The 21,695-nt window shown below is 36.2% G+C and overlaps 1 protein-coding gene across 1 annotated transcript in view; it reads left to right on the top strand.

The window, feature by feature from the left end:
* The first annotated feature begins 706 nt into the window (after positions 1-706).
* The window catches only part of C17H8orf89 (chromosome 17 C8orf89 homolog), a 56,655-nt gene continuing 35,666 nt past the window's right edge, over positions 707-21,695 (top strand). Inside the window, exons 1-4 of the mRNA XM_049700384.1 lie at positions 707-871; positions 2,426-2,579; positions 6,589-6,644; positions 17,133-17,320. Of these exons, the coding sequence (XP_049556341.1) occupies positions 745-871; positions 2,426-2,579; positions 6,589-6,644; positions 17,133-17,272 (477 nt within the window). The 5' untranslated portion in view covers positions 707-744 and the 3' untranslated portion in view covers positions 17,273-17,320. The remainder of the gene's footprint in view (positions 872-2,425; positions 2,580-6,588; positions 6,645-17,132; positions 17,321-21,695) is intronic.

Here is a 21,695-nt window from a genome sequence, read left to right as displayed (position 1 = left end):
TCCAATCTAGATGCCTTTTCTTTCTAATTGCTCTGGCTAGGACTGCCAATACTATGTTGAATGGAAGTTGTAAGAGTGGGCATCCTTGCCTTGCTCCTGATCTTAGAGGAATGCTTTCAATTTTTACCTTTGATTATGTTAGCTATGGGCTTTTCATATGCAGCCTTTTTTATGTTGAGGTAATTTCTCTCAGTTCCTAGTTTGTTGAAAGTTTTTAGTATGAAAGTGTGTTGAATTTTATCAAAAGCTTTTTCTGTATCTATTGAGATGAGCATGTGATTTTTTAATCTTTCATTCTGTAATGTGGTGTATCATATTAACTAATTTTTGTATGTTGAACCATCCTTGCATCCCAGAGATAAATCTCACTTGGTCATGGTGCATAATGGTAATAGTTTTGAGAGAATCCTAAGCATTACATTGTCATGTACATGATAATTTGCTGTTGAACCTTAGATTTTTTTATATTGCCAAATATCTGTAACCTCAAATTTGAAAGAATTCATTAAAATATAAAATATTTAAAAGAAAAAAGTCTTACAACTTATTTTAGCTATGTTCTTAAAGGCCTCTTGCTTTAAAATCCCAAGAATATGTATTTACGTGTTATAAGTAAACTTTTCATTTAAATCTATGTTAGTATTTAATTTGTATGATGGAAAACAATTTCTTTTTTTGTATTTTGTGTCCTGAATCCGGTGCAGCATCTTACTTTCATCAGCACTGTTGAAAAAAGAAGAAAAAATGCCAATGCTGCCTCCTGAAATCAAATTTGAACCTTCTAATGTCACCAGAAATTCCCTTGACAGTTGTTTTCTTTTTGAGAGAAGTTGGAGGAAAGCAGTTTTAGAAACACAAAAGATGAGGAAAGGTAACTTCATTTTATTCTTATTTTACTTACAAAAATATAGAAGTAGTACCTTGAATTTACATGTACTTTTTTAATCAGTCAAGAGACATTAAATAATTTTTGTAACATTTAGGTAAGAAGGATAATACCATAGGCTTATGGAAAAGAAAAATGGAAGCAGATAAGGAATAATTTACTTAAGGTCATTCTATAACTCATGATAAAAAACAAATTCTAAAGAACTACTCTTGATCTCAGTGTAGTGCTACCTCTGTTGGATCATACTTCTTTTTGTAAGTCATGTTTGTTTTAAAATACCTCAAGTTGGTATTTATATTTTAAGAAACTCAAATCTTTAACAGCACCTTTTTGTATTAATAATTCTAACCCAAACTTTATTTTTTGAGTGAGCTATGTGGAAAGTATCTTATATCTTATAGTTGCTCAATAAAGACTAATTTCAGAACTTTTGACTTGTATATGAGTATAATAACTTTCCCCCTTAATTTCAAATTATAATTGTATTTTTTGTTTATACTGAATTTTGCCTTTGGCTTTATTAATGGAGATAGAATTCTTGAAAACAGCAAAATTCAAACTCCCCAGCCATTTCATCACTCCTGGTTTTGACTGTGTGTTACTGTATTTTTTCGTTGTTTTTACTAGATTCCTATTAAAGATACACCAGTTTATCTGTTCTCCTACCTCCAAATCTAATTACTGAAAAGAAACTCTACATGATTTTGATCAAGAGAAACTATTTTTTCCAAAAAAGAATAATCAAAGGTTGAAAAATAGCATTTTGAGCATTTAATATTACTCTAGTCCCATTAAATGCTATTTCTATTGCTATGCTAGATTTACTTAGTAGAGAAAGCTTAGAAAACAATTCTCTATGTTTAAAAATCATCCAAACCTTTAATCTCTTAATCTTCTTTTTCCATTTACTGTCTTCATTTTGAATTTTTTTTTAAAGAAAGAAAAATTTGAACAACGTCTTATACCAGTGATACCTGAGGTCAGTAGAAGAAGCCCTCCTGATGCTTCAGATGTTGCTGTTTATAGATTTGATGGGGGACTTTGCAGAGTGAAAGTTAAAATCAATGCCTGAAATGGAATTCTTTTCTCTCTCACTGCTAGCTCCGATAATCATGTATTTGTACCTCTTGATTTCTACACAAAAGCAGGAAGGTGAAAGGATTTAAAGTAGCAGATATTACAAGATTCTTGAAAGTGCCTTTAATCTGTCTTTCAATGTGAATGTATCTAATGTTCTGGGAATTCTGATTAAATAAAATAATGAAGGACAGTGATGACTATGGGAGATCTGTGAAGCTGCCCTTCTTCCTTTTTCTAATAGTTCTTAGCGCCTTAGTCAGCCTTGCCTACAGTCCCTATCCTTGGAATTGAAAGGTATTCTCTTGGGAAAGATGCTAGCTCAATTACAGTAGCTTAATTTTATTTTCTTAATGACTGATTTGGTATATTTATTATACATTTTAGTATATAGTAAAAAAAATTATATACATTTAATTAAGAAGTAATACAGATGGTTATTATACTATTTTTAATTAGAATACACCACAGCATTTGGTCTAGAAGAATTCAAAGAATGTGTCAAAATGCCATATTTACCAGGATTGCAAAATTGCCAAAAAAGTGTAAGTTCCACTCCACCAGAGGTTCATAAAAGACTCCTGCATGCTGATACCGAGATGCCTCCTGTCAGGTAGGTCATTTCTTTTCGATTCTCTTTTGTTGAATATTTATTTATAGTAACACTGCTGAATGTAGAGGTTTTTCTGGCTAGTGAATCTAATTCTTTCTTGCCTACTATTTTTTGCATAAAGGATTTAATTTTAAAAAATCTCAATTAGCAATTTTATTCAGTTTGACCAGTAGGTACTTTTTTCTGTTTTCAAGTGACATTGCCAGAAGGAATTTAAGGACTTACTTAAAAAAATCTTTATTTCTTTAGCATAGATTGCTCATGAGAATATTGGAATTTTTAGCAATATAAATAAATGAACTCTTTGCAATATTAACAGGTTTCTGTACCCTGAATAGAGAACCTTGTGTTTCATTTCTAGTTTGACTGAAGTGGTGTGAGGGGAGATCCTGAATGAGATGTCAGCCTAATGAAGACCTTGCATTGCTATCAGATGAAATGAGTTTGTCAGCCAGAAAAGTCCCACTGACTTTGAATACTGGCATTTAAACACATTATGATAAACACCTTTCCTACTTTAAATCAGGTTGCCTGACATAGCATTAAAAGAAAACCTCTTTCTCCAAAGGGACCTGTAAGTTAGTAAGACAGTCTCATATCCTATTTGGTTTCTGCTTTGATTTATTTATTTATTCATCAAGTATTTATTGAATGCCTAGTACTAATTCATTTTTCCAGCCTAAAAAAAGATGAAGCATTTATAGCAGTCTGAGTTGTAGCTCTCTTTAGGGGAGAATGTATATTTTCATATTATCTCCTGCCATAGTGTGCTTTGAAGTCATCTAGTTATGCATAGCACACACATATTGGAATTTCAGAATATATTTCTTGAGTTATCCACTAGTATTACTGGTCTCGTTAATTACTCTGGAAACAAATTTTGGTAATATAAATAAAGAATTAGAATATACTGAAAATGAAAAGTTGTGGATAGTTTATATCTAAATTATGAAAATAAGAACTTTGTAGAAAATTTGGGGAAAAAATAAAAATAATTATTTGATAATTTATCCATCCTAACATATCCATTTTTATTGTTGGAGGTTCTCTTCTACCCTCCTTCATTTTGGATTTTTATTGGAGTTGTGATTTTAGTGTACTTACAATTTTTTATTCTGCCCTTTTTTACTTAATATTACACGTATGCGTATTTTTCATGTTATGACATAATCTTCAAACAGTCTTTACTGGCCACATTAAATTTCATTGTTAGAGCCATAGTTTATTTAATTTCCCTATTGTTGGACTTTCAAGTTGCTTTGACATTTTTTTGATTTTGCAAATAACACCATAATGAACAATAACATACATAAAGCTTTTCCCATCATTTTTTTTTTTTTTTTTTTTTTTTTTTGGCGGTACGCGGGCCTCTCACTGTTGTGGTCTGTCCCGTTGCAGAGCACAGACTCTGGACGCGCAGGCCCAGCGGCCATGGCTCACGGGCCCAGCCGCTCCGCGGCATGTGGGATCTTCCCGGACCGGGGCACGAACCCGTGTCCCCTGCATCGGCGGGCGGACTCTCAACCACTGCGCCACCAGGGAAGCCCCCCCCCCCATCATTTTTAATATCATTTGAGGACAGATTGTCAAGCTATAAAAATATAAAAAGCAAAATTACTCTTTCTGAAGTGAGGTTATGGTGAAATAAGGCAGAATCAGAGATGGTAGAAGAGAGATTGTGAGTTGCTAGTGGAGCAGATGGTAGCAGTTAAAGAGGAGGGATGGCAGGGATGTAGAAAGAGGAGACACCATTGGAAACATGAATATGAAACCTACTTAAGGGCAGTGAGTTTCCACCGTTACCGAGACACCTGTATCCCTGACACTCAGCTCACTCTTGACCTCTGGGCAAACGTATGTAGGGCTGCCTATGGCCATGGACTTGTCTCAGTACAGACCAGTCTTTCAATGCATATGATCATCTTAAAGAAACTGGAAACCCAGAAAACACCAACAATTAACCCATTGGGCCTCTAGATTTTTTTTTTTTTTTAAATTATTTATTTATTTATGGCTGTGTTGGGTCTTCGTTTCTGTGCGAGGGCTTTCTCTAGTTGTGGCAAGCGGGGGCCACTCTTCATCGCCGTGTGCGGGCCTCTCACTATCGCGGGCTCTCTTGTTGCGGAGCACAGGCTCCAGACGCGCAGGCTCAGTAATTATGGCTCACGGGGCTTAGTTGCTCCGCGGCATGTGGGATCTTCCCAGACCAGGGCTCGAACCCGTGTCCCCTGCATTGGCAGGCAGACTCTCAACCACTGCGCCACCAGGGAAGCCCGGGCCTCTAGATTTTAAGTCTTCAATTTGCTTCCTATTTCATCCGATTTCAGTTCATTATTTTTTTCATTTGCAATTTGGCTGTTTGTGAAATAATCCCTTAATATTTTATGTTGACTTGAGTGTGAATTTACTTAATTTAATGAAGAATAATTTGACTATATTATATTTGTGTTATGACAAGTGTTCTTCAGACACAAAGTGGAAGAGTGGTGGCTGAGTGTCACACTGCTTATGAACTGCTTGGCGAACGTAAATGTTGGTTCTTTTCCCTGTGTCTTTATTTTAGCCATTCTACCGAGAACATGTCGGGTTGCCTACAAGTATTTTATTCTCTGCATATTTAACAACGCCTTGTGAAAGAACGGTCTTGGCAAAGCAGGGAAGTACTAATTTTTGTCTGTCTTGTATATAACCCTGTATCCTTTTTTTTAAAAAATCTCCGTATGTGGATATTTGATTTAAAAACTCTGATAAAAGTTTAATGTATTTTAAAATTTCTTAAATGATAAAATTTTTCAGTGAATCTCAAGGCATACTTTGGTAATATAACTGAAAATAGTCTCCGAGGTGAAGTGCATTTAAAAATTACAGCTATCCTGCGGTATGACAAACTGCCTCTAGCTGGCAGGCTAGCAGACCTGAAACGATGATTTGTGAGTTTAATTCCCTTAAATTAATATTATGAAACTGAAGCAATATGACCTCTCAACTCACCAATGTTATCTTTAAAAGTTCCATGCAGCCAATACACAAAGATATTTGTTCTGATATTGGACACTGTTTTAAAAAACTGGATGTTCTATGTTTTTTGAAGGACATAAAGCCCTTCACTAAGGGTTAAGGAGATGAATCATAGAATTTCAGTTATCAGTCAGTAGGTGGAAAAGAATCTGAGGAGTGTCCGTAGGGACCACTAAAACCTTATCACATAACAATCATTAAGGCTGGTCTTGAGTTCCAAACCTCAGTGTGAATACTAGGTCGGCTCATCTTGACTGTACCCATATTTGACAACTAGGAAGTGTGATGTTGCCATGGTAATAAGTTGCTAGGATACCTCCAAGCAGCCGTGTAAGCTGACTTCATTAAACTGTATCACATGGATTGAGAACTAATATATGCTTTGATTGAATAGAGAACCAAAAAAAAAAAGTTATAGCTGACTTCTAAAGTTTAATGAAGTTACAAGAAATTTGGAATTCTTATGGGTTATCTCGCCCACAGCAGATTCAATCGTGACATATTTCCTCTAATAACCTACTCATTATCTATATCTATTCCAATAGGAACAAAAGTTAATTATGACAAAACTCAGATTGTGGTAATTAATAGGTAAAAAGAGCACAAATAACTGATAATTGGTATCTGGCATATCTAGATACCCTGTTCCTCTAATCTTGAGTCCCTTCCTCTAGCATTTCCTGAATCATGATTAGTGATAAGATAAAGGTGGGAAAAGTCAGACCTAACACTCATCCACTGGTAAAATTTATTAACAAAAAATCGAGATACTGAGTTGGTTCATATCTGCTTCTGATTGGATTATTTGTGATAGAAGGAGTTTCCTTGATAGAAGGAGTTTCCTTTCTTTAACGTTTATTTAATTTTCATATGATGTCCTTCAACAAGTGAATTTCACTGAAAGCAAATTTCTTATCTCTTACTGTATTTTAAAAAATTAATGTACCCTGGATTTATGTAAGAGTGAATTTATGATAATATATAATTTTAGGTTAAAGAAGACTAAGCCAGCATGTACTGTGGCACTACTTCAGGAGAAATCAAAAGGTAGCTGGGTCATCTTTTTCTCCTACCACATGTCTTATTAACTATTCCATACTTATCTTTTTTTTTTTTTTTTTTTTTTGCGGTACGCGGGCCTCTCACCGCTGTGGTCTCTCCCGTCGCGGAGCACAGGCTCCGGACGCGCAGGCTCAGCGGCCATGGCTCACAGGCGCAGCCGCTCCGCGGCATGTGGGATCTTCGCGGACCGGGGCACGAACCCGCGTCCCCTGCATTGGCAGGCGGACTCTCAACCACTGCGCCACCAGGGAAGCTCCCATACTTATCTTTTTTAAACTTCCTTTCTTTCCATTGACTTAATTGTCTTTGTTTTGTTCATGTTTCTTTTAAGCTTTGTTTATAAACTTAGTGGATGTTGTGTTCAATATATACATACCATTATTATCTCATGTTGGAGGATGGAGGGAACAAAAAGTGCCTACCGAACTGAGACGGCATCTTGAGACCAAAAGCCGAGGCGGGCAGCTCCACCTAATCAATGGATCAGCTTATTATATGGTAACTTACTCACAGGATGGGATTGAGCGGACAGCCATCTGGAAACGTGTAGTCACACTCCACACTGCCGAGGGGCCATTGAGACAACTTTATAGTTAACCTAGGGCATGGGGAGTGTGTGCTTGAAAACAGGAAGTGTGTTCCTAAGTCAAGATTTATGAATGGGTAACTATTCTCATGGACGCCAGGAATATGTCAGGGAGGTCTTCATCATTGTTTGGAGGCTAACAGGGCATAGAGGTCACCTGGTCCTAATGATTATTAAGCAATATCTATTAACTACAAAGCCCTTAACAACAGAGAAGTGATTGACTGCACAGTACAGTCCCGGGTAAGGTCAGTGGGAGGACAGGAGAAACTGTGTGGACCCAAGATGGCATCAGTTATGCTAACAGGCATACCTCTCAGGACCCTGGGATAGGCCCTCATCATCTCTCATGTGGACCATTGCATAACCTGCAAAATGGTCTTGCTTTAAGAGTTTCTGACCTTGGAAGTCCTTTAACACTACAACAAAAGCCTAAAACTTGGCCTCTAATCACATCACTCCCTTCTTCAAAAACAACTTGTTGGGCTTCCCTGGTGGCGCAGTGGTTGAGGGTCCGCCTGCCGATGCAGGGGATACGGCTTCATGCCCCGGTCCAGGAAGATCCCACATGCCACAGAGCGGCTGGGCCCGTGAGCCATGGCCGCTGAGCCTGTGCGTCTGGAGCCTGTGCTCCGCGACGGGAGAGGCCACAACAGTGAGAGGCCCGCATACCACAAAAAACAAAAACAAAAACAAAAACAAAACAACTTGTTACCTACAGACTAAAGTATGAACTCCTTAGCTTGGCCTTGAACTCTTTACCGTCTTCCCCTAACTTTCCTTTCTAGTCTTATCTTCTAATTAATTTTTTCATGAACCTGTGTACCTATAACATCCAACTACAAAAACCTATCTATATGCCAACAGTTTGGGTTCCATAAAACTACTCCGTGGTGACTAAGAGACTTTACAGCACCAAGGAGCATTTCCACCTATTTGGAGTATGAGTTTGTCCTTTGAAGCTTTAAAACCAGACATTCTCACTTCCACCTTTCTGATACATTTAATCAGAATTTTGTTTTTCAAAAACAGACACTGTTGAGTCAGTTAGTTACACTTTTAATGATGCCTACAAGATTTTGGAGAATTTCCTGGCAGCTCTGGTATCTACACTTACTGCCTCATTCCTTGCTTCATGTGTTACAGATTCATGGGGCAACATACTAAAGGGACCATTTATGGCATATGAGACAGTGCATATGTCTAGCATTTATGTTCTCCAATAAATTCTTAGCCATTTCCTGAAGTGATTTTACCCAAAGTCAGTGGTGAAGATTCTTGAGCTGTACAGTCAAACATTTTTCATTTTGTCATTATATTTTCTTGGCTTCTGTTGATTATTATCTAAATAGGATTTTTCAACAGTGACAGTATTAACATTTTGGACTGGATAATTCTGCTGTGGGGGTCTGTCCTGTGCATTGTAGGATGTTTAACAGCATCCATGACCTTTACTCACTAGATGCCACTAGCACCTCCCAAGGTGTGGTAACCAAAAATGTCTCCAGATGTTGCCCAATGTCTTTGGGGTGGCAAAATCACCCTCAACTGAGAAACACTGATTTAAGCATTACATCTTTAACATTATATGTTATCTGTTACTTGTCCTTCAGACTATCAAGTGTTTCATCCTTTACCTGTGCACAACAGTTATTTCCTTACCAGCATAACATGTTTTAAACCTTACTTATTTTTAATTTTTGTCATAATCATAGTTGTCTTCTTATAGTGCATTCATCACTTCCATGATTTTGCACTTATGGAGTAATGGAGTTAATAGAGCACCTCCAAACAAACAACAAAAATGAAAATTACTAAGTAAGATATTGAGATTGTCAGTGGCAGTCAGATTGATTTGTTAGCAGCTTTGTAAGTTTAGCCTGTGGAAGTTCATAAACTTCTTGGATATTTCCTTTATCTGAATTTCCATCAGCTATAAACAACTTCTGTAATCAACAGGTAACATGAAATAAAAATATAAATGTTAATTAGAACAAAAGACATTTGTTTTGCATCTTGGCCCAAATGAATATTTGCCTGCCTATTTTCCAGTAGGCCAACTTTATGGTTCTTCTGGGCTGGGTACTATGTCTTATTCACCTTTGTATCTCTGTAGTGCCTGTACCAATCCTACAACATATGGAGTCTTCAGTAAATATCAATACTTGTTCCTTTTCCTTCAGAGTCATATAAGAAGGCAGTTCATTCATTCATTCACCAAACATGAATTTAGCATCTACTCTGTGCCATTCACTGTTCTAGTTCTTAGGCCTAGAGTACGTCTCTCAACAAAACAAAGATCCCTGCCCTTGTGGAGCTTACATTCTAGTGAGAGAATACAGCCAACAAACATTAAATATAATAAATCCATCACACAGTATATTAAAATACATACTATTTTTTTAACTTACTTTTAAAATTTTTATTTTATTTTATTTTTATTATTTCTGGTTGTGTTGGGTCTTCGTTGCTGTGCTCAGGCTTTCTCCACTTGCGATGAGTGCGGGGCTACGATTTGTTGCAGTGCACGGGCTTCTGATTGCAGTGGCTTCTCTTGTTGCAGAGCACAGGCTCTAGGTGCATGGGCTTCAGTAGTTGCAGAATGCAGGCTCAGTAGTTGTGGCTCTCAGGCTCTAGAGCGCAGTCTCAGTAATTGTGGCGCATGGGCTTAGTTGCTCCACGGCATGTGGGATCTTCCCGGACCAGGGACCGAATCCATGTCCCCTGCATTGGCAGGCAGATCCTTAAACACTGTGCCACCAGGGAAGGCCCAATACATAGTATTTTAAAAGGTGGAAGTGCAGTAGAAACAACAACAAAAAATAGAACAGGGTAAGGTAGATCAGGAGATCTGGGGAGAGAAGGATGATTTACAATTTTAAATAGGGTGGTTGGCAGTAATATTTGGGCAAAGATTTGAAAGAGGTGAGGGAGTTAAACTCTGGAAAAATGTTATTCTCTTGGGGCCAGCAAAGGTCCCAAGGTGGGATGGTACCTGACCTGTTGGAAAAAAACATCAGGAGTCAAGTATGGCTAATCTCAGAGGGTGGAAGATGAGGTAAGAGAGGTAATGGAGTATCTGACCTTGTGGGGCCCTGAAAGGGACTTTATATTTAACTTTGATTGAAATGAGGAGCCATTACATGATTTTAACAGAAGAATGATTTTAATGTGATCTGAGTTAAATTTTGAAAGGATCATGTGGTCACACCTTTCAAAAAAATGGCCCAGAGAACTTCCATCTCTGATTATGATGGAATAACTTATATCAGACCAACTTTACTACCAAGAATTCGCATAAGAGCTAATCATAAAAAATAATTTAGGGCTTCCCTGGTGGTGCAGTGGTTGAGAGTCCGCCTGCCGATGCAGGGGACGCGGGTTTGTGCCCTGGTCTGGGAGGATCCCACATGCCGCGGAGCGGCTGGGCCTGTGAGCCATGGCCGCTGAACCTGTGCGTCCGGAGCCTGTGCTCCACAGCAGGAGAGGCCACAACAGTGAGAGACCCGCGTACTGCAAAAAATAAATAAATAAAAATAATAATTTAAATATATTTTATGATATATAAAATAAGTATAAAAGTAATATATTACATATATATTAATATACGGTAAAAACATTTTTTAAAAAATATAAAATAATAAAAGTATTTAAAAAACAATGTTTTAAGTTGTCAAGAGCAATAATTTCCAACTCAAAAGGCTGAGATTCTGAAGGAATAACTGCAGAGAACTGAGCCCAAATGTCTGTGAGCAAATTCCCCAACAGGTGTTTGCCTGTTTCTAAGTGACATGTATGCCGGGTAATATTTTAGGACATGAAGCAGAAAATAGCTTCTTGGAGGCTAAAGGACTGAGCAGAGATTTCAGTAACTTAGCATTTGCCAGGGAGACAGAGGTGGGAGTTGAAGGGAGTTTAAGGCTTGCCAAGATGGAAAGCCCTTGGCAAAGACAAGCTTTCAGTTGAAACTGTTGAAGAGCTACACACTGTAATAACGGCATACAATAGACTAGCTTTTAAAAAAGCCTAAAACCCCATTTTTTTTGACATTTGGCATGCTATTTATTTCTTCTTTAGCTCATCCTTTTACACTTTCTATTTATTGTGTTAAAACCCAGTTTTGACTGGATTAAAGTGATATGCCTACCAGAAGAAAATTAAATTTTCTTTGGAAAACTATAAGATAAACCAGAGCCTTACAGGTTTGTGCACACAGTCTCAAGCATTCAATCAAAACTTACCAGACATTAAAAGAAATACACCTTGAACTTCCCTGGTGGTGCAGTGGTTAAGAATCCATCTGCCAATGCGGGAGACACGGGTTCGAGCCCTGGTCTGGGAACATCCCACATGCCACAAAGCCACTAAGCCCATGTACCACAAATATTGAGCCTGCATGCCACAATTACTGAAGCCTGTGCACCTAGAGCCTGTGCTCCACAGCAAGAGAAGCCACTGAAATGAGAAGGCTACACACCGCAGTGAAGAGCAGCCACCACTCGCCACAACTAGAGAAAGCCCACATGCAGCAATGAAGACCCAATGCAGCCGTAAATAAGTAAATAAATAAAAAAATTTTAAAAAGTACAACTTATCAGGCATAAAAGAATGACAAAAACCAAGAGAAGAAACAGACAATATCAGCAGACCTACAAAAGATCCAAATAGGCATTATTTGACAGGGATTTAAAAAACTATATTTAATATATTCAAGATAATAGAGAAAATGATGAAAAATTATATCAGAGAATTAGAATCTATAAAAAATAAATAGAAATTATTGAGCTGAAAAATACAATAATAGATTAGATTTAACAGATGATAGGGCATAGGCAACAAAAGCAAAATAAACAAGTAGGATATATCAAACCTATAGGCTTTTGCACAGCAAAAGGAAACAATTAACAAAATGAAAAGGCAGCATATGGAATGGGAGAAAATATTTGCAAACCATATATTTTATAAGGGGTTAATATCCAAAATATATAAGGAACTCCTACAACTCAATAGCAAAAAACCAAATAACCCAATTTAAAAGTGGGCAAAGGACCTAAGTAGACATTTTTCCAAAGAAGACATACAAATGGTAGTAGATACAGGAAAAGATGCATAACATCACTTGTCATCAGGGAAATGCAAATTAAAATGTAGAAAATAAAAGGAAGAAATAATAAAGAGCAGAAATCAATGAAGTAGAAAACAAATATTCAGTAGAGAAAATCAACAGAGCCAAAAGTTAGTTTTTTGAAAATGTGAATAAAATTGATAAATGTGTAGCAATTCTGATGAGAGAGAGACAGAGAGAAAGAGACAGAGAGAGAGAGAAATTACCAATATTATATAAGAAAAGAGAAAACACAACTTAGAATTGACACAGAATTGACACTGGTGAATTCTTCCAACATTTAAAAAAAAAAAAAAACTATGTTACGTAAATTATTCCAGAAAATAGGAAAAGAGGGAACACTTAAAGACCCATTTTATGAGGTCTCTAACCTTGATTCTAAAACCTAGCTTTGACGTTATAAGAAAGTAAAATTATAGACCAATTTTTCCTATAAAATAGAAGTAAAAATTCTAAACAAGACACTACCAATTCAAATTCAGCGATATATAAGAAGGATAATGCAACACAATCATATCAGATTTACCTAAGGCATGCGAGATTGATTTAACGTTAGAAAAGCAATCGGTGTCATTCATCTTATTAATAGAATAAAAGAGAAATCTCATATGTTCACTTTAATAATTGCAAAAGATATTTTAATGAAATTCTATATTCATGATTAAAAATATTTTTAGCAAACTATGAGAAGGGAACTTTCCTAATTTGATACAGATTATCTTTTTTTAAACTCCTACAGTAAACAGTATACTCTTAAACAATTAATGGGTCAAAGAAGAAATCACAAGGGAATTTAGAAAATATCTGGGGACAAATGAAAACAGAAATATAACCTACCTATAGATTGCAGCCAAAGCAGTGCTAAGAGGGAAATTTATGGTAAACACATTAAAAAAAGGAAAAAGATTTTGAATGAACAACATAAACTTATACCTCAAGAAACTAGAAAAAGAAGAATAAACTAAGCCCAAACTTACAAGAAGGAAGGAAATAATAAGATTAGAGAAGAGATAAATGAAATAGAGAACAGAAAACAAATCAACAGAATGAAGATTTAGTTTTTAGAAAAGATCAGCAAAGTTGACAAATCCTTGGTTAGACTAAGAAAAAAAGCAGAGAAGACTCCAATAGCTAAAATTGAGAATGAAAGAAGAGACATTATAACTGATCACAGAAATAAAAAGGATTATAAGAGGCTACTGTGAACAATTATATGTCAACAAATTGGGTAACCTAGAAAAAAATGGATAAATGTATAGAAATATACAACCTACCAAGATTAAATCATGAACAAATAAAAAACTGAACAGACCTATAACTAATGAGGAGATTGAAGCAGTTATCAAAAACATCCCAACAAAAACAAAAAAGCCCAGAAATCTAGGGTAAGAGGATTATAATTTAAAGATGACCAGAAAGTTGCACATTTGCTCATATCTTATTGGTTCATACTTATTAACAAAGCTCTACTTAGCTCTGAAGCAAGCTGAGAAATGTAATCTCTACCTGGATGACCTTGCGCTCAGTAAAATCCTGTTTTGGAAGGAGTAAAAAGTTTTGAAAAGATCATTAGTAGTCTGCCATAATTCTTTTTTTTTTTTTGCGGTACGCGGGCCTCTCACTGTTGTGGCCTCTCCCGTTGCGGAGCACAGGCTCCGGACACGCAGGCTCAGCGGCCATGGCTCACGGGCCCAGCCGCTCCGCGGCATGTGGGATCCTCCCGGACCGAGGCACGAACCCGTGTCCCCTGCATCGGCAGGCGGACTCTCAACCACTGCGCCACCAGGGAAGCCCCATAATTCTTTTATAATTAAAATTTCTAACATTCTATTACAGATATTTGGAAATATAGTTAATTTTTGCAATTTGATCCACATTGCTAAAGTCCCTTCTTATTTCTTGATATATATTATACATTTTATGCTGTGTATACATACATATTATATATGATATATATAAATTTTTGAGTTCTCTACATAGATTATCATAATCATATGTGAATAATGTCAGTGTTATTCTTTCTTTCCAAATCCTATGCCTTTATTTTTCTGAGTTTTCTAAGCTGGCTAGAACCACCAATACAATAGTGAAGAGAAATGAAAAGTCGGCATCTTTGACTTGTTTCTGATTTTAAAGGAAATGCTTTTAATGTCTTCTCATAAAGAATGATGTTTGATGTATGTTTTGGGTAGATATCCTTTATCAAGGTAAAGAAGTTCCCTTTAACTTTAATTTGCTGAGAGTTTTGTTTTTTGTTTGTTTTGTTTTGTTTTTTTAAATATAAATGAAAGTTTAATTTTATCAAACATTTTTCTGAATGTGATTTTCTGTTTAATTTTTTAAAATAAATTTCTCATATTTTTAAAAATATTTATTTGGCTGCGCAGGGTCTTAGTTGCAGCATGCGGGATCTTTTTAGTTGTGGCATGCGAACTCTCAGCTGCAGCATGTGGGCTCTAGTTCCCTGACCAGGGATCGAATCCAGTCCCCCTGCATTGGGAGCGTGGAGTCTTAGCCACTGGACCACCAGGAAAGTCCCCTGTTTAATTTTCTAATGTGGACAATAACATTTGTAGATTTTGTAATGTTAAGCCACTCTTACATTCCTTGGATACCCCCATTGAAGGCATGATGTATTATCTTTTTTTGTGTACTGCCATATTTAATATGCTAATATTTTATTGGGTTTTAAAACCTATGTTGATGAGTGAGCTTACCACTAATTTTCCTTTCTGTCCTCTCCTTGTCTGGATTCAGTGTCAAGACTGTAATGGCCTCATGGAATGAACTGGGGAGTATTCTGCTTTTTCTATTCTCTGAAGGATATGACCTAAAATTGGAATGATCTCTCCCTTGAAAGTTTGATAGAGTTCATTTGTAAAATCATTTGGATCACTTGTTTTCTTTGGAGGAATCTTTTAATATTAATTCAGTTATTTTAATTTTAGGACTCTTAAGGCATTCTAATTCTCCTTCCATCAATTTTGGTAAGTTATATCTTCTAGAATGTTTTGCATTTTGTCTAAGTTTTCAAATTTATTGGCATAAAGTTTAGTCTTTGCTCTACCTATACTTCTCCTCATATTATTTATTTGGGCCTTCTGTCTTTCTTTAAATTAATCTACCTGGAAGTTTTCCTTTATTATTAGTCTTTTCAGTGAAGAACTCTTGTCTTTTTAAAAATCTTTCTACTTGTAAGTTTGTTTTCTACTTCATTGATTTCTCCTCTTTCCTGTATTGTCTTCCATGTTCTTTGGGTTATTCTTTTCCTAACATATATCTTATATCTAGCCTACTAATTTTCAGTCTTCTTTTCTAACACAGGAATTTTAGGGTATAAACCCCTCTATGTTCAACTTTTGTTGCATCACACAAGTTTTGTAATATTTTCTTTATCATTTAGTTACAAGTATTTTTAACGTTTATTACAATTTCTTTTTTTGATGGATGAATAATTTAGAATGTGTGTATACATTTCTAAATATTTGAGAATTTTAAGACTTATTATTAACAACTTCCAACTTAATTGTATTGGTCTGTATGATACCAATTCTTTAAAGTTTTTTGAGGTTTGCTTAATGCTTAGAATCTAGTTATTTTGTAGCCAGAGAGTCTAAGTGTCAAGTCCATCTTACTGCTAAGAACTGGAATCCTGATCGATTCTTCCCTTCTACTCTCTGTCTGAAATTCCCACTCTCATTACACACCTAAATAAAACAAAACAAACAAAAATACCAACCACATTGGAGAATTGAGGTCAATTTTTATTTTTGGCACGTGAAACTGAAGTTAAACAATAGTATTTTAAAGCAATATGGATCAGTGTATTATTTTCAAAGCCTTGTATGCTTCTAAATAAAAGTATTTATACATATTACATATTTAGGGCAATATTTGTGATTACATGGGAACTCCGAATTGATGCATCTGGGTTTAAATCCTGCCTCTAACAATGTCTAGACTCTTTTTTAAATCTGTAATCCAAGATAGTACTAGTTACCTACTTCATAGTATTGTTGTGTGGATGATATAGATGAAAAATACTTGAAATAGAGAGATCATTCAATAATTGTTATCTGTTATTATTGTTATTACTATCCTTCAAAATAGAAGCTTGATTAATGCTGTTTCAGTTAGTGAGTGACTTATTTTACTTTATAATTTTACTCTTTCACCTCAACGTTTATGAGAAATCGTTTTGTTTGGAGACAGTAACTTGATAAGCATGTAAGGTATGAAATGAGTTATTTATGGAGATCATGCCTTTTGTTTTGGAATAAATTCCACAGCCATCCCATGTTTTAAGAAGCATACGACAGACTCAGTTTTATATCATTAAATATAAACATTAAGCATTTTTTAGTTAAATATTTTTTGAGATGACTTGCCATCCCAGTCACTTTAGAAAGTTAAGTAGCTTTCATTTCTACTTCAAAGAATGTGTTATATGAAGAGCTAGTGGTGTTTTTTTGTTTTTTGTTTTTTTGTTTGGCTGTGCTTAATTTTTTTTTTAACATCTTTATTGGGGTATGATTGCTTTGCAATGGTGTGTTAGTTTCTGCTTTATAACAAAGTGAATCAGTTATACATATACATATGTTCCCATATCTCTTCCCTCTTGCGTCTCCCTCCCTCCCGCCCGAGCTAGTGGTGTTTAATGGTGATTTGAGGAACAGATATTTGGTGTATACTCTTTTAGAGAATATCATTCATGTGTGCTTAATTTAATTGTAATAACAGTTTTGGGGTTTTTTCTTTACAGGTTCTGGCTTCAGCGATCCTCTCACTGGAGCACCATCTCAGTACTTACAGAGACTTTCTAAAATGGCCATTTTGGAGTATGATACCATTCGTCAAGAAACAACCAGAAAATTTAAAAAGAGCAAGAAACAAGAGCCTTGAGACTGCTGATTATCCTTTCGTGGGATGCTTTCTTCACTGACTTCTAAGGTTTGTCTTTTTCCTTTCTTTTCCTTTTTTCGATATATGCTATGATGTGCGGTGATTTACATACAATGGAAATGTAAATAGGAAACAAATATTTTCTGTTATATACGGCATATGTTGTATTTTGTTAATCTTACAGACGTTTAAGTTATTATTTATACAGTTTATATATGGGGACATAAGCCTAAGAAGAATTATATTCTATGAATTTTATGCACATTGGTTATATCTTTTGATTCAGTTTGATAAATGTTTTTTGAGTATCTGCACAATGATGTTTGCTAGGAGCTGCAGAAGATTCAAGAATGAGTTCTCACTGTTAGGGTTAGAGGCTCCCCATGAGAACCCCTTCTTTTCCCTGCTCGAGCTTGAAAGCAGTTGTGAGATAAGTATTCAAGCAGATGAAAATGAAAATATTAGTTTTGTTTGCTGATAAAACCTGGAAGGGAAATCCTGGTTTAGATGTGTGGCAACAGTGGGTTTCCTAACACTGAACTTCAGAATTGGGCAAATGTACACACTCAGGTATGGCTCACCTCAGGCTCACCTGCTGAATTGGGCCTTTGCTACCAAGCAGAACAAGGCATCTCTGCTGCGTAGACAGGCGGATCCCTGAAGGGAAAGTGGGTGGGAAGAGGGACTCGCTCAGTCTCTAGGGGAGGAGGAAGAAGGTCTAGGTCAAGAGGAAAAACCCCTCCTCAAGAAAGCCTGAGGTGTTTGTCAATGCAAGTCCCTGAAAAACAGGGAGAAATCAAGGATACCAATGGCCGATCCAGCAGAGAATGAGAAATGGGCCATCAGAGAACAACACAGTGTTAACAGAGGAACGAAAATGAGGCAGTAATGTCCAACAGGGAGGTAGAGAAAGCTTCATGAGGGATGCAGTGTTAGAAATGGGCCTTAAAGACATGAAAGATGGAGGGAGAAGGCATTTCTAGAAAGATGGAATAACATAGCAAGGACATACTATGCATTTGGGAACGATATACTTGGCTGGAGCACTAGGTGGTATAGGGCAAACTGCATCAATTCACGTGCCTACAGACACCAAGCCAGTAGCGCATTGAATGATACCAATCAGATGAAGGCTGTGGTGACCTGGGTCATGTTTCTCCATTCATAAACAGGCACTCACTGCCTAGTTTCAGCCCTCTGGTCGTGTGGGAATGTGGACCCAAAGTTGCCCGATATTCTAACCTTTCATGAGAAGCCAGAATCTGGATTTTTGTGAAATCTTCCAATGTGTAAATATTAGCAACTAATTCAAAATAAGCAACTTATAATTAAAAATTTATAAAGCCATTGTGCAAGCCAAAGAAAATGACATGGGCAAGCCAGATCTTGCTTTGTGGGGCTATTTATTTAAATTTGTTTGTTTATTTATTTATTTATATAGGGCTGTGCTGGGTCTTCACTGCACGTGGGCTTTCTCTAGTTGCAGCAAGCGGGGCCTACTCTTCGTTGCAGTGCACGGGCTTTTCATTGTGGTGGCTTCTCTTGTTGCAGAGCATGGGCTCTAGGCGCGCGGGCTTCAGTAGTTGCGGCACATGGGCTCAGTAGTTGTGGCACATGGGCTTAGTTGCTCCGCGGCATGTGAAATCTTCCCGGAGCAGGGCTTGGACCCGTGTCCCCTGCATTGACAGGCAGATTCTTAACCACTGTGCCACCAGGGAAGTCCCTGTGGGGCCATTTATTTATGCATCCTCGGGATCAAAGGACTAGAGGGCGATAGGGCTCATAACTTGATCACATCTGGTAGAGAACCTTCAGATGCCAAGCATAAGTCTATATTTCCTCTGTTTCACAATGGAAGATTTTGACAGTGAAAGTAAATTATTGCTTTTCTGATTTAGGAAGATTCATCCAGGTTTCATTTGTAGGCTAGATTGTAGTGGGAGGAGACTGGAGATAGGGAAACCAGTCAGGAGGTTTTTATAAAAATTGAGGTAGGAATCTCTCAGTAGAAAGGTAGAAATAGGAATGGGAAGGACAGATTAAGATAATAAGGACATCAAGGCAAAGGACTTAAGATCGTTTGATATAGGCTATCAGGAGAGGAAGGATCAAAACCAGCTTATTTCTGGTCTTAGACATAAGATTCTCAGGAGATGCTAGTTTGGGGGAAAATGAGGATGAGTGCAACTTTGGGTATATTCAATTTAATGTGCCATCAGGACGTCCACAGAGAGATGCCAAGCAGGTAGTTGAAAGCAGATGTGTAGTTCCAGAAAAAGATACTGACTGGAGTTAAAACTTTGAGAAACTTTTGCATAGCCAAGGCTGTGTTTTCCCCAATAAAAGAGGAGAGAGAGAAAAGAACCCAAATTTATAAGGGATGAGAGGAAATAGGTAGAAGACAAATGAAGAAGGAGAAGGAGAAGGAAGAGAAGAAGAAGAAGAAGGGGAAGAAGAAAAATAAACTGTCACAGATGTAGGAGGATGAACATATTCTATGTCCTTGCATGCTCTATATTAATGTATAAAATACACTATTAATGTGTGTTTATATGCATTACATGATGCATTAGTTTCTAGGGAAATAACCAAGTAAACTTAAGTGGATGTGTTTTTGCCTACATCTGAATTTTGACTGAGAATGATTTATATATTACCTGTACCTTTTCTATGTTCTGACCACCTCCTCCAAGTGTGGCCAATGATTTAAGAAATGAGAAGCGGGAGAAAAGGTTTTCTCAAACAAAAATTTGATGAACTTTTAAAAAAATTTATTTTATTAAAGTATAGTTGATTTACAGTGTTGTGTTAATTTCTACTGTACAGCAAAGTGATTTAGTTATGCATATATATACATTCTAAGAACACGGTACAATTTATGTCAGAGAATATTTTGTGGATAGGCACTTCTAAACACCTTTGATTATCAGATGGATTTCATTTATTGAGCTCCTACATGTACTCTAAACATTTAATACTTTTGTAAACCTTATGAAAACCCTAAAAAGTAGGTAGGTGATATTATTCCTATTTTATAAAATAAGTAGATCGAGGATTGTTTTATACTTGGTCTCCAGCTAAAAATAGGAGAACTAGAATTCTAACCTACTAGGATTTAAAGCCCATATACATAAAATCAGTAGAATAATAATTGTTTTAAAACTTAAACTTAGTTGATACAGCATGGTTTAATTACTTAAAATTTAGAGCAAGATAGTAAATACTTGCACAGAAAATAATATCTCCTAGTATTGAGTTGAGTTCCTGACTTATGACACTAACACATCTTGGAGCATTTATACCAGTAGAGTAGGTAGACCCCTCCCCCATCTCCCCTATGAAAGAGTTCAACTGAAGCCAATTCAAGAAAGGAGTGGAATGTTTATTTCTTTTTAATAAGTGAGATATGCTAACGATAATTAATCATCTTGGGATTGAATTTAACATGTTTTTCATTAAATCTTAAAAAAAAACCCCAACAACACAGGCTCTACTTCCTTACATTGCATTTACTCTTTTTGTTCCTCATGAACTTTTTAGAAAAACCAACATGTATTTGGTACTCAGAAGGCTCAAATCGTCCCCAGTTGAGCACACCCAAGATTTAGACATAAAGATAAGATGCCAACTTCTGATATTGTAGCTACCGTGGATGTTAATTTTATGCTTGGGATGAAGACAATGTTGCCAGCATGACCCTTTTGCATTTGTGATTTGGAAATTCCTCCAGTGTAAGCAATATCAGTCACAATTTGGGGAAACTAGACCTTACGATAAATATTTAGGATGGAAGAACGGAGTCCTGATTTTAGGATGAGAAAACAGTTCTTTACAAAGAATGATTACTTCAGTGAAGGACAAACCATTAGTCAATGATAGTTCCGAAGACATTTCCTGAGAAGACATTGTTCATCAAGCAACATTTTAATATGTAATTTAGACTCCTGAGTACATATGGTCACCGTGAAGCAGATGCCATGTCTTAGATTAAGGAATGGGTATGTTAATTAATATCTTGTGATTCTGATTCACAGTCTCTGTGAGTTTGGTTGATGTGAATTGGTACGCAGATCCTGATCATCCTGGGCAAATTAATGAAATGAGGGGTTTTTTTTTTTACTAGAAAAATAACTTTAGTATTTTTGGAAAAATAGTATACATTTTTAGGAATGTCAGCAATGTAGAAAAGTACAAACAAAAAGTTTACAAAACACTTCAAATCTCACCCACTCATAAATAACATCAGGTAAACATCTTTCTCTGCATATATGCAGATAGATACAGAAATACCTGTATTAAAACGGATCATTCTGTGCCTCCTATGTTTAAGTAAAGTTAATTTTACTCTTGTAAAAGAAATAAGTGAAACTGAAGTCATTGCTAAAATCCAAATGTTATGAATTTTAAAATATTTTATAATATA

This window comes from Orcinus orca, chromosome 17 (genome assembly GCF_937001465.1).
Source record: "Orcinus orca chromosome 17, mOrcOrc1.1, whole genome shotgun sequence".
Lineage (NCBI taxonomy): Eukaryota > Metazoa > Chordata > Mammalia > Artiodactyla > Delphinidae > Orcinus > Orcinus orca.
This window is presented reverse-complemented; position numbering and strand designations above follow the sequence as displayed.